The 13326-nt window shown below is 36.8% G+C and overlaps 2 protein-coding genes across 3 annotated transcripts; one reads left to right on the plus strand and one right to left on the minus strand.

Moving 5' to 3' along the window:
- Nucleotides 1-769: 769 nt before the first annotated feature.
- On the plus strand, nucleotides 770-11550 carry LOC124178515 (clathrin heavy chain). Its single transcript, XM_046561929.1, has 15 exons — nucleotides 770-1027; nucleotides 1967-2174; nucleotides 2492-3450; nucleotides 3561-3995; nucleotides 5155-5608; nucleotides 5716-6035; nucleotides 6120-6385; nucleotides 6467-6701; nucleotides 6864-7246; nucleotides 7324-7621; nucleotides 7748-8188; nucleotides 8268-8830; nucleotides 8908-9130; nucleotides 9271-9346; nucleotides 9536-11550. The coding sequence occupies exons 1-15, from the start codon at nucleotides 986-988 to the stop codon at nucleotides 9667-9669; spliced, it is 5037 nt and encodes a 1678-aa protein (XP_046417885.1). The 5' UTR covers nucleotides 770-985; the 3' UTR covers nucleotides 9670-11550.
- On the minus strand, nucleotides 10370-13324 carry LOC124178522 (ribonuclease P protein subunit p29). Of its 2 annotated transcripts, none has more exons than XM_046561944.1 (4): nucleotides 13073-13324; nucleotides 12695-12834; nucleotides 12233-12623; nucleotides 10370-11938 (listed from the first exon to the last, which is right to left on the minus strand). In XM_046561944.1, exons 1-4 carry the CDS (start codon nucleotides 13122-13124, stop codon nucleotides 11802-11804), a joined length of 720 nt encoding a protein of 239 aa, XP_046417900.1. In that variant the 5' UTR covers nucleotides 13125-13324; the 3' UTR covers nucleotides 10370-11801. The 2 variants fall into 2 exon arrangements, with proteins under 2 accessions (XP_046417900.1, XP_046417901.1); XM_046561945.1 differs by having other exon boundaries at nucleotides 12924-13319.
- Between the last annotated feature and the right edge of the window lie 2 nt (nucleotides 13325-13326).

Consider the following 13326-nt stretch of genomic DNA (forward strand, 5'->3'; position numbering starts at 1 on the left):
TACATTTTTGGAGATATCCATTCGGAAGAGGTCCCCCCATTTCAGCAGTACAAGTTTTGCCACTCAGGAAAAAAGTTTGTCTTATGTTCTGGAAACCTTTTAATTCTTGGAATTCTAAATCAACCAGCCAGTATATACACTGTACTTTGCACTCTCCAGTAGTCTGAGTTTCTACATTCATCTTACTGTTCAATAAAATACAAATTCTTCATCCACATGTTAGCGGTACAGATTAACAATTAATACTCCACGGCGTCAGGTGTGTGGAATGAGCTAGGCCATGCACCGACAATTTTCGAAAGTACCTAGGTGCTAATCTTTGGTCCATCGCGTGCATCTGGACGGAAGAAAGGGAGAGAATCGATAGGCTGCGTCGTAAATTAGCTTTGTTTACAATTGTATTGTTTCATTGAGCTTCGGAGGCGATGAGGGATGTTGTACGAGCTGAGATTTGAAAGTATGCCAAATCTTCGGGGGTATATCAATAAGATCACCGAGGCTCCTGAGGGTAGGGTGAACGAGTCACGGCGCGCCGTCGCGGCTTCATTCACAAGCCAAGAAGTAGGAGTCGGCGCATCACAGGGGCCGTGTAACGCCGATGTATTACTCCGCGTTGAATATCAGTCATCATTTCCGTGCGACAAACGGATGCGGCAAGGAATTTAATCTCCTTGTTTCATTTATGCGCTAAGGGGAATTGTCACCGACGTCTAAGCGAGTTGTGTCGCGCGTCGTTAATGCTGGAAATATTACCGATCTCAGGAACTACTTTTTCACACCGGTGGAAGTCCTTCGCCATGTTGGGTGTCAGCGGTCTGTGACGGCATTTGCGTCAGTCAATGCGTGCGGATGAGTTGATTATTGAGTGAATAACCCACGAGAAACGTGAAATTTTGTGTACAAGTGATATCGAGGGCCGCACATCCGCACCAGGGACAAGATAGCGGTGAAAAATATTGTAGGACGACCGTAAATTTTCGCCAGAATGACGCAGTTGCTGCCCATAAGGTTTCAGGAGCATCTCCAGGTAGGTGACCTGATTTTTCGTTATCCTGAAGTCGATTTGATAATTTCATTATCGTTCCATTGTTGTGAAGAGATAATTCTTCACTTTATCGAATCTTCCAGTTTATCGATTTTATTCCTCGTCTCATCAAGCTCGATTGAAATTACCAGATTCTTAATGATCGGTTCAAGAAGTTGTGAAAATTTTTCCATTGACGTTGCGTTGACAGATATGATGTGTCTCCCCCGCCGCGGCAACTAAAATCGTTAATTCCAAAAAGTACGCACATCTCGGAACAACGAGCCTACCCTCATTCTGTTCTGCCCTACATTTGTCTCTCCACCCTTACGCAAAAATCGATCAATTATGCGTTTAAGGTTTTTTCTTTCAGCCGATAACCGATCATTGATAGCATTAGAGGCCACGTCTGCGAATACGCCCCCCGCTTCCGCCCACATTCCATAGATATTTGAAAAAAATTTCGTCTCTTAACACCAGAACATACGAGTCTATGTTGATTTTCGTATCAGTAGATTTCTTTATACCTGTAGTTTTATCACTATAGAGATCTTACAGTGAACTTAATTTAAAATTACGTCTCAGGAAGTTTATTTTTAGTTTATTTTGAGGTACATAGACCAACCAAGAAATATCTGATTGGAATTATATCTAACAAAATTTCCGACCTATGACAAAAGAACTTCGCACAACTGCTAACAATGATTTTCTCATACTCATTCTATCATTTTTGATTCACTTGCTTTGGCAAAACTTACAGCGCTAGAAGAACAACATGTTTGTCAACTTTTTTCCCATTTTTTTTTCCCATTTTAAGTACTGTGTATACACTGAACATTGGAATCATGGTACAAAATGGTGTCATCAAAATTTCATTGTTCAAACAGGCTACTGTTCTAATCCTTATAAAATTAAGCAATCTTGAGTGTATTTTTTCTTCAGCTAACTGCTGTGGGAATCAATGCCAACAATGTCAGCTTCAATACACTTACGATGGAGTCGGACAAATTTATTTGTGTACGAGAAAAGGTTGCGGATACATCGCAAGTCGTCATTATCGATATGAATGACTCTGCCAATCCAATTAGGAGACCAATTTCAGCCGATTCTGCAATTATGAATCCTGCGAGTAAAGTAATAGCTTTGAAAGGTATATGAAATCAATTTTCTTCTTTTATTAATCATTGTATCTTTTGTTATCTTCTACAAGTACACTGATTAGCTCGCACTTATTCAACCTTTGCTGTGGACCAACAAAGAAATCGTCACCATTTTATCTGCCTCAGAATTATCTCAATTCGGATTAAAACAATAAATAGCTGACTGTTTCATTCATTGCTACTTTTTTATAATAACTCTTCCATTTCTATGTATGATAACAGTGATATGAAAAATCTATTGGTAAATTTAATTGAAATGGAAAACTGTTTCTTCGCAGCTTGGTTGATCATTGCTTTTATTTCGCAGCCCAAAAGACGTTGCAAATCTTCAACATTGAGATGAAATCAAAAATGAAAGCCCATACCATGACGGAAGATGTTGTATTTTGGAAGTGGATTTCCTTGAATACTCTGGCCCTAGTCACTGAAACTGCTGTCTATCATTGGTCCATGGAAGGGGATTCTCAGCCTCATAAAACATTCGATCGTCACTCATCACTGAACGGATGTCAGATCATAAACTACAGAACTGACCCAAAACAAACTTGGTTATTGCTGATTGGAATTTCGGCACAACATAACAGGGTCGTTGGCGCGATGCAGTTGTATTCCGTAGAACGCAAATGTTCTCAACCAATTGAAGGGCACGCTGCTTCCTTTGCGCAATTCAAAATGGAGGGCAATGCAGAACCCAGCAATCTATTTTGTTTTGCTGTAAGGACTGTCCAAGGTGCTAAGTTGCATATTATAGAGGTTGGTCAACCTCCAGCTGGGAATCAACCTTTTCCCAAGAAAGCAGTCGACGTTTTCTTTCCACCCGAAGCTGGAGGTGATTTTCCAGTTGCAATGCAGGTCAGCTCGAAATATGACGTGATATATTTAATCACCAAATACGGCTACATCCATATGTATGACATAGAATCAGCAACTTGTATATTTATGAACCGTATCTCTGGAGAAACAATTTTTGTGACCGCTCCCCATGAAGCTTCTGGGGGAATCATTGGAGTCAATCGTAAGGGGCAAGTATTGTCTGTTTCCGTCGAAGAAGAGAACATAATTCCATACATTAATGGAGTTCTTCAGAATCCTGAACTAGCTCTGAGAATGGCTGTTAGAAACAATTTGTCTGGGGCGGAAGACTTGTTTGTGAGAAAATTCAACATGCTTTTCCAAAATGGCCAGTACGCCGAGGCTGCCAAAGTTGCTGCCAATGCTCCAAAAGGTATCCTTAGGACTCCGGCAACCATTCAGCGTTTCCAGCAGGTAAGACGGTTTTTGTTTATGTTATAATATTTTTTTGTGTGATAAATCTGGTCGTACTCTCAGGAGCCACAACAATTTTTAGACTTACGAGAACAATTGTGTGTATGTAGGTCCCAGCTACGCAGGGGCAGACATCTCCGTTGCTTCAATACTTTGGTATACTGTTGGATCAAGGTCAACTAAACAAGTATGAGTCATTGGAACTCTGCCGTCCTGTCTTGGTGCAAGGACGCAAGCAACTTCTTGAAAAATGGTTGAAGGAAGACAAATTGGAATGCAGTGAAGAATTAGGGGATCTTGTTAAACAAGCTGATCCAACTCTTGCCTTGAGTGTTTACCTCAGGGCGAACGTACCCAACAAAGTTATCCAATGTTTTGCTGAGACTGGGCAATTCCAAAAGATTGTTCTGTATGCCAAGAAGGTTTCGTACACTCCGGATTATGTATTCTTGCTGCGAAATGTGATGAGAATTAATCCTGACCAAGGTGTTGCTTTTGCGCAAATGTTGGTTCAGGATGACGAACCTCTGGCTGACATCAATCAGGTAAGTTTCCATCTTTATTTGATTTTCAAAGCTGGCTGATATGACTTGTAGGCTTGACAGAAGTTTGATGAAGTCAGAAGGATCAGTATTGAAATTTTTGAGTTGATATAGAAGCCCCGCAAATTTTCACTAATTCTGATAGCGAGTCAAAACTCATCACTCAAATTTCATGTAGTTTTAAACCCTTGTACTCATAAATTATTTTTTAATTGCTGTTATATGCTTAACTCTACTTTTATTATTACTCCAAAATTATTTGATTTGTTTCTAGTATGCGAGTATATGATTTAAAATATCCTTTCCCGATTTCTTAAAAACATTTCCTACATGTAATGAATATTTCCATGGCATGTTGTGAGATGAAGTTACGAAATTTTTGACAGTACTTCTTATATTAAAAAACCTTGATAATCAGAAAAAAATTTTATGCGGGAAGATTGTAACAAATTGCAGCAAGCCATGACTCAAGTTGCGTCGTCATGAATAGGTTGAAAAATTTGTTCTACATTATGAGTACTTACGTGTCTGTTATAATTCAATAGATAGAAAAAATTGCATCTGATAAGAGACTGTGTTTCCATAACATGCTATATTTTTATCTGCAATTTGTTTGACATGAATAATAAACTTGACTGTGAAACATTATCGAAAACTGAGGATTAATTTCTGGAATACGAAAAGCTGTACTACTCACACATTGAAGCTGATAAGTATTGAACTTACATTCTGTGTTTATACAGTATATGAGTCACAGCATTCAAAAGAACTTATCAACCCATGTGGTTTGGATTTGGTTACAATATATCAAAGATCTTCTATTTGATAGTCTCAGTCAGGCCGACACGATAAATTGTTTCTTTGGAATGTTACCAGCATTCTCGAAACAAAATAACTTGCATGAAAGAGAAGCTCTCTCAAATTAGTTTCCGATTCATCTGTTTAAAAATTTTATTGTTTTTTTTACATATAGACTGGTTATTTGACATGACAATTTATTGAACTAGGTTGATAAAATTGTAAATATTGTTTATAGCAAATTATAGTCGAGTTTTAATACTCATTATATTTCCGTAAAAAAATAGCGTCAGTTACCATTTCGAAAAAGTTTTACATTCCAGTTCTAGCTAATCAATGAATTTCTGAAATTGACATATTCCAGATTGTAGACATATTCATGGAACAGAACATGGTGCAACAGTGTACAGCATTTTTGTTAGATGCATTGAAAAATAATCGAGCTAGTGAAGGTGCATTACAAACTCGCTTATTGGAAATGAATTTGATGTCTGCTCCCCAAGTGGCAGATGCCATACTTGGCAATCAAATGTTTACGCACTATGATCGTGCCCATGTTGCCCAGTTATGTGAGAAAGCAGGTCTTCTACAACGAGCTCTGGAGCATTACACAGACTTATATGACATTAAGCGAGCTGTAGTCCATACGCAGATGCTGTCGCCTGATTGGCTAGTTGGATTCTTCGGTACTCTATCTGTAGAAGACTCCTTGGAATGCTTGAAAGCTATGCTAACTGCAAACATGAGACAAAACTTGCAGATCTGTGTACAGATAGCAACAAAGTACCATGAGCAACTGACCACCAAGGCTTTGATTGGTAAATATTCATTAACCATTCATTTGATTTTAGTCAAACGCTTATTAAAATTTTTACACCTTCTGTTATGTGCAACAACTTATCTTTCTTCTGTATTTATATGACAGATTTGTTCGAGAGCTTTAAATCTTACGAAGGATTGTTCTATTTCCTTGGATCAATTGTGAACTTCAGTCAAGATCAGGAAGTTCATTTCAAATATATCCAAGCTGCCTGTAAAACAGGACAGATCAAGGAAGTTGAGAGAATATGTCGTGAGAGCAATTGCTACAATGCGGAAAGAGTCAAGAATTTTTTGAAGGAAGCAAAATTGTCCGATCAATTACCTCTTATCATTGTTTGCGATCGATTTGACTTTGTGCACGATCTTGTTTTGTACCTGTACAGAAACAATCTACAAAAATACATCGAGATATATGTTCAAAAGGTAAACATCGAATTCTAATTGGAATTGTATATCAATGCTGGATAAAAAGTCTTGAAACTTATGATTTTGTTAATTTTTTTATAGGTCAACCCATCGAGATTACCCGTTGTAATTGGTGGATTGTTGGATGTCGACTGTTCAGAAGATATAATAAAAAACCTCATTCTTGTCGTCCGGGGTCAGTTCTCTACAGACGAACTGGTTGAGGAGGTTGAAAAACGTAATCGACTCAAGCTCTTGTTGCCTTGGTTGGAATCTCGTGTTCACGAAGGCTGTGTGGAGCCTGCCACCCATAATGCTTTAGCTAAAATTTATATCGATAGTAACAATAATCCTGAGAGATTCCTCAAGTATGTAATTGTATCAAATAAACTGTGTAGTTTTGACTTTTCTAAGTTCTATTCTCATTTTTCATCTCTTCTATGTTACAGGGAAAATCAGTTCTACGATAGCCGTGTTGTCGGTAAATATTGCGAGAAACGTGATCCTCATTTAGCATGTGTAGCGTATGAACGTGGTCAATGCGATCGAGAATTAATCAGCGTATGCAATGAAAATAGTCTTTTCAAAAGTGAAGCCAGATATTTGGTCAGACGACGAGACCCTGATCTCTGGGCTGAGGTTCTCTTGGAAAGTAATCCCTACAAGAGACCACTTATTGATCAGGTCAGTAGGGGAGAGTTGCAAAAGGTTTTAATACAGCTGATTTACAAGTATAATTTTGGTCCACCAAATTTTCCTGACTTTTAAATCAATTTTTTGTGCTTCTCGTGACAGAAATATAAGAGTATGCAAACCTTAATTTTTCATATACTTCAACAATTACAGGTGGTTCAAACTGCACTGTCAGAGACCCAAGATCCAGAAGACATTTCTGTAACTGTAAAGGCCTTCATGACAGCTGACTTGCCAAATGAATTGATTGAATTGCTTGAAAAAATTGTACTTGACAGCAGTGTCTTTAGCGATCATCGTAATCTACAAAATCTGCTGATTTTGACAGCAATAAAAGCAGATCGCACACGCGTTATGGAGTACATAAATCGTCTGGACAACTATGATGCACCCGATATAGCCAACATTGCTATCAGCAACAAATTATTCGAAGAAGCTTTCGCCATTTTCCGGAAATTCGATGTCAATACTTCAGCTATTCAAGTCCTGATTGAACAAGTGAATAATTTGGATAGGGCTTATGAATTTGCCGAAAGGTAAGATTGCCTAAATATTCGAATTGTTGACTGTGTCAATCACTTGACTGAAAATACCTATGCAATTCAACTTTTAGATGCAACGAACCAGCAGTGTGGTCACAGCTGGCTAAAGCTCAGCTACAACAGGGTCTAGTGAAAGAGGCCATTGACAGTTTCATCAAAGCCGATGATCCATCAGCATACGTCGATGTAGTTGAGACTGCTCATCGAACTTCCCACTGGGAAGATCTTGTTCGCTACTTGCAAATGGCTCGCAAGAAGGCGAGAGAGTCCTTTGTTGAAAGCGAACTCATTTACGCGTATGCTCGCACCAATCGCCTTGCTGATCTTGAAGAGTTTATCTCTGGTCCAAATCACGCTGATATTCAAAAGGTAATTCATGTTTGAACCCACTAGGTTGATTCAGTTATTCACCTCATTGGCAAGCTTCTAGTGTGTTGCTAAAATTGACTGCATTTCAAAACTGCTGAAAACCTGAAAAAATATTTATCTTTTCAGATCGGTGATCGTTGTTTCGATGACAAAATGTACGACGCAGCAAAACTTTTGTACAACAACGTATCCAACTTTGCTCGATTAGCGATTACTCTCGTTCACTTGAAAGAGTTTCAAGGAGCCGTTGATAGCGCTCGTAAAGCAAATTCTACACGCACATGGAAAGAGGTGTGTTTTGCTTGTGTGGACAGCGGAGAATTTCGATTGGCCCAAATGTGTGGTCTGCACATAGTTGTTCACGCCGACGAGCTTGAGGACTTGATCAAATATTATCAAGATCGCGGACACTTTGAAGAACTCATCAATCTATTGGAGGCTGCGTTAGGTTTGGAGAGGGCTCACATGGGAATGTTCACAGAACTTGCTATTCTATACAGCAAGTACAAGCCACAACGGATGCGTGAGCATCTCGACCTCTTCTGGTCTCGTGTGAACATACCGAAGGTAATTTACTGTAAATTAGAATTAGAAATAAAAATATCAATTTAAAAGTATAAGTATTCATGTTTGAACAATGACACAGGTATTGCGCGCGGCAGAACAAGCTCATTTATGGGCGGAGCTTGTATTCTTGTATGACAAATATGAAGAATTTGATAACGCGGTACTAGCAATGATGCAGCATCCAACAGAAGCGTGGCGCGAAGGTCATTTCAAAGATGTGATCACCAAGGTAGCTAATGTGGAATTGTACTACAAGGCGATCCAATTCTACGTAGAATACAAGCCACTATTGCTGAATGATGTTCTACTTGTCCTTGCACCAAGAATGGATCATACAAGAGCGGTTGCTTACTTCACTCGTACAGGACATTTGCAACTTGTGAAACCTTATCTTAGATCGGTCCAATCTTTGAACAACAAAGCTATAAATGAAGCATTGAATGGTCTTCTCATTGACGAGGAAGATTATCAAGGTTTGAGGACGTCAATAGACGCTTTTGATAACTTTGATAACATTGCTCTCGCTCAGCAGCTTGAGAAACACGAGCTAATCGAGTTTAGAAGGATTGCGGCGTACCTGTACAAAGGCAATAACAGATGGAAACAATCGGTTGAACTTTGCAAAAAAGACAGGCTATTCCGGTGAGAGGCTGCTTCAGTTTGAAATATTTTTGTTAACTCTGTAGTTGCTACATTTTGAAAGCTTCACTAAATTTTAGAGATGCTATGGAGTATGCTGCGGAGTCTAGGAATGCAGAGGTAGCTGAGGAACTGCTAGAATGGTTCTTAGAGAGAGGATCAAAAGATTGTTTTGCAGCTTGCCTCTTCTACTGTTACGACTTGCTTCATCCCGATGTAATTTTGGAACTTGCCTGGAGGCACAGAATCCTTCACTTCGCAATGCCTTATCTAATTCAAGTTGCCCGAGAGTACATCACCAAGGTATTGTAGCATTGAAACTATTTCCCTGAAAATTATAAAAACAGCTCATCAGTTTAAACAAATACTATTATGTACGTCACTCACATTTTTTTTTTTTTGTTTTTTTGTTTTGTGATTTTCATTTGTAATCCCTCGTTTAGGTTGATAAACTCGAAGAAGCTGAAAGCCAGCGCTTGGAAGAAACAGATCAGCAGGAGCACAAACCAATGATCATGCGTAAGTGTTAATTTAATTTAATTTAAATGATTTGAAATGGTAAGTTCATGTGTTCTGGTATTTAAACGCTCCATTTTTCTAAAAAATTGTTGATACTTGTACACGATTCTTATTGATATCAATGAAATGTAATTTTATAGTAGGTAGGTGTCAAAAATATTTGTAAAATACGCTATAATTTAATTACAGCTGAGCCACAGTTGATGTTGACAGCAGGACCAGGAATGATGGCACCAGGTTACGCACCTCAAAGTGTTTATGCACCTCCGGGTCAAGGAGTTTATGCACCTCCTACTGCAGCCTATCAGGGCTACGGTATGTGAGACACATTTCACAACACGTTCCACAATGATCAACAATACCTACTTTTCTATAAGGTTTAGCTAGAGCAAGGTTCCATTAATATTGATACGTTACAGTCAACCGTCAGAAATCTGCTGTCTGACAAATATCTTGCAATGTCAAGCTAGTAGTTGTAAAGGAAAAAAGAATTCAATGAAGGAGAAAATTTATAAACTAGTAAAACTAGAAACATGTATTCTATAAAACATCATCTACCGCTGTAATAATTGTCAACTATTCAATCTCAAAAAACGTCTCATGTAAAAAAAAAAAAAAAAAAATGAAAAATAATTATTAATACAGTTATTCCTAAAAAAAAGCATTTTGTGGGCGCAACAAAAATTAGTATTAATTAGAGGATTTATGAATAATTGAAAAAATAAAGTATATAATATGTATATGGTATGTTCATTAGGCTGCTTTACATAATTGAGTAACAATAGTATCGAATTGACAATTTACCGGGGCAATCAAGAACGTTGAGGGGGGCTATAATTATATGTCCTTGACATATCCGCAGTTGTTTAATGGCAGAATTTTTTACATGGCTATTAAAAAAATGATATGCCCGAAGTAATGACACGATTTAAAAATCGTTCCGAATTATTTAATAAGCTCCAGTTTACGCTGTGCTAACAGTTGATCTGAATACAATAGGCTTAAAATTTTTTAAGGAAAGTGTCTTCCTTAATAATCGGAATTGCATGGATGACAGGAGCAAGAATATCAATTGATTTTTAAATGATGTTAATACTGCGATAGCATTTGTCCACCACACTTCAATAGCAATCATTTAATCTGTAAAAAAAATGTTGAATTAACATTTTATTGATGATTCATAGAAATAGTGGCTGATTTGTCATTTAAATTAAATTCGGAAGCTACCGTTCTATAGTAGCTGAATAAATATTTACAGTGGTAGGTCGCAAAATACCTATCTTTTGCCAGCATACTGTGTACGTTTAACTGATCCGTTGCAAAGTGTACTGACGGCATGATTAACACGTTGATTATTTGGAAAAAAATTGTTTCAATAAGTTATACGCCTTAACGTAACGCAGTGATAATTGTAGATTGCCCCTGATTATTGAATGGGACAGTGAACACGTAACACGAGTCTGATTCGGTGGGTGTATGAACATTAATCCAAATCACATGACAAGAGCATCGTTATTAATCATTAACTGCATGTTGAGGGATGCTTTAAACTCAAATACACTAATTATTTCTCGTGAGGGATCGATTAGGGTAGAATTCTTAGTTGCGTTTCTGATTCTTCAGGCCTGTGTAATTGGTTTACTGATCCTTTAAATTATGGTAAATAAATTGTAAGAATTCGTTAGGAACTGGTGGTGCGTGCGAAAGGTACGCGACAATCCCAAAACTCCATCATTGCACTTATCTTTTCAACATAGCTAAATCAAATTTATCATGAATGAAATTTTTGGAAATGAAGTGGTTAGTGATTTATTATTTGAATAAGGATTTAACCAATCCGCATCGCAAATTGTTATTATAATATCATGATTATTTGAATATTTTGAAATACTATTATAACTAATTATTGCAAAAAGCAAACAAAAAAGCAAGGATTATTAGTAATTATACATATATATTATAAATATATAATTATATTATTATATATTATATTGGTATTTAGTGTAACATGTAAGTAGTAGACAAAAATATGATATGAATTAATATTATTGAAAAAAAAAAAATGAATAAATGATACAAAAGGTAATTATCAAGAATGGATGATCGAAGAACTGGATTGCATTCAATTGTTTTTGCTGTAAGATATAACAACTGTGTCAAGTGGATATGCACAGTGAGAAATAAACAAATGCCTGTTTGACGAACATATTTTCATTTTCTTATCATACACATTCCCATATTAATTAACCAGTAACAAATGATATTCGTCACTAAACATTTTTTATAAAAATTATAAAAAAATTAAAAATTAAAATGCACAACGTACTTGTTAAAGATACAATTTTATGCACGTATCTCTTGACTATGGGAAAGCCTCATTTGTGATATTTGATAAGTCATTAAAAGTACTCAAGAAAATTTTAGCAATATTTGTATTTTCATAATCGTAATTATGTTATAAATCAGGTACACGAGCACTTTTGAATTTTTTCACTGATCTCTCAGCAGGTCTGACACACAACTCTCTGCCAAACAATTGTAAATTGACATTGCCCAAACATATCTTGAATACAGCTGTGTCTTTTGGAATTGCTGCAAGAAAAAAAAGCGTTAATATTTTCATGATGGTTTACAGAAAGCAACTTTAAAATCTTTCATTGTATACTGCTAATCGCATATCTTTTCTTATCCCTTTTCGTTCTCATCGAATAATATACTTAAGTGCATGTAACTAATGAGGATGTCTTAACATTTTTTTGTAGGCTTGTGCAAATTTTGTATGCATGGTAACTTTAGGCACAAATCTTGATAAATTATTCAATAAAAATCAGAAGTTTTGTTTCCAATAGAATTAGATTTCAATGCTAAAATTCAGAGTTGTCTTACTTCGGATAATACTATCCTCTCCAATAACTCTGAAGGTACATTTAGTGTCTTGCAATACAATGCCATGAATGCCTACCAAACTTGGGCATTTAGATCTAATGACAAGAATTTTTGCTCCATGGAAGTCAGCCTTTAGCAATTGTTGACCAATGTTGTCCCAATATGGTTCGACTGGTCCTTGTGGTAAATCAGTGAAATTGTTAACACCAAGCATTTGTCGCATGTACTCTAGCCACAGCTGGTTCAATGCTAATGCATCAACGTATTTCAAGTTAATCCTGTTATCCAATTTATTTAAGCCAAGTTCTGATCTTTTTCTGGCTGTTAAAAATGTTGCCTTCTTTGGTTTACGGCGAACATGCTTTGTTCTGTATTTGTTGAAAGTGAATGTCTGAAAAGTGAAAAATGTTAAAAGATGACTGATGAATGGAACAAAGGAAGTAAAATTTTTATTCTTATTACCTTTTTCAATTCTTCATTTACTGATTTAGTATCTGAGGGTGGTAAGATATTTTCTAAAAGATTTAAAAGATATTCACTGCGATCCGTCGATGTTGTTGCACGGTTAACCACTGACACTGGAAGTTGAAGACACACGTTGTCTGGAAGAATACAAATTACGGATAATTGAATCTGAATATGAAAAATTCTGTATTGCAGCTAATTAAAACGTTCAACAAAGGCATCTTACCCGACATGGTTTCAATAAATTTTCCGAAGATTCTTGCTGCAATCTAACCTAAACTCACCGTGTTTCCCCTCGCTATAAACTCTCTAATTCCTACGATATAAAATCGAAATAAGTAATGTGTGATCAAAACTTGAATCACGAATGCCTACCAAAGAACAGAAATGACAGATCATAAGGTCCCACTTGAGTTCTAGTTAGCATAAGCAATCACAAATCAAACGCAGCTGTCACGTGCACATCGTACGCACATGGTAAGTTGACGAGTAATTGACGTTTATGGTTTATAACATGGTGTAGTTTATGACAATTTATTAGAAAGGCAGGAAAGTAAAGTTGGCCTGCAACATAGGAATTTCGTGAAAATTTTTAAGAAATTCGAAGTTCACAGGCTAGATTCATATAC

Source organism: Neodiprion fabricii, chromosome 3 (assembly GCF_021155785.1).
Source record: "Neodiprion fabricii isolate iyNeoFabr1 chromosome 3, iyNeoFabr1.1, whole genome shotgun sequence".
NCBI classification, from domain to species: Eukaryota; Metazoa; Arthropoda; class Insecta; order Hymenoptera; family Diprionidae; genus Neodiprion; species Neodiprion fabricii.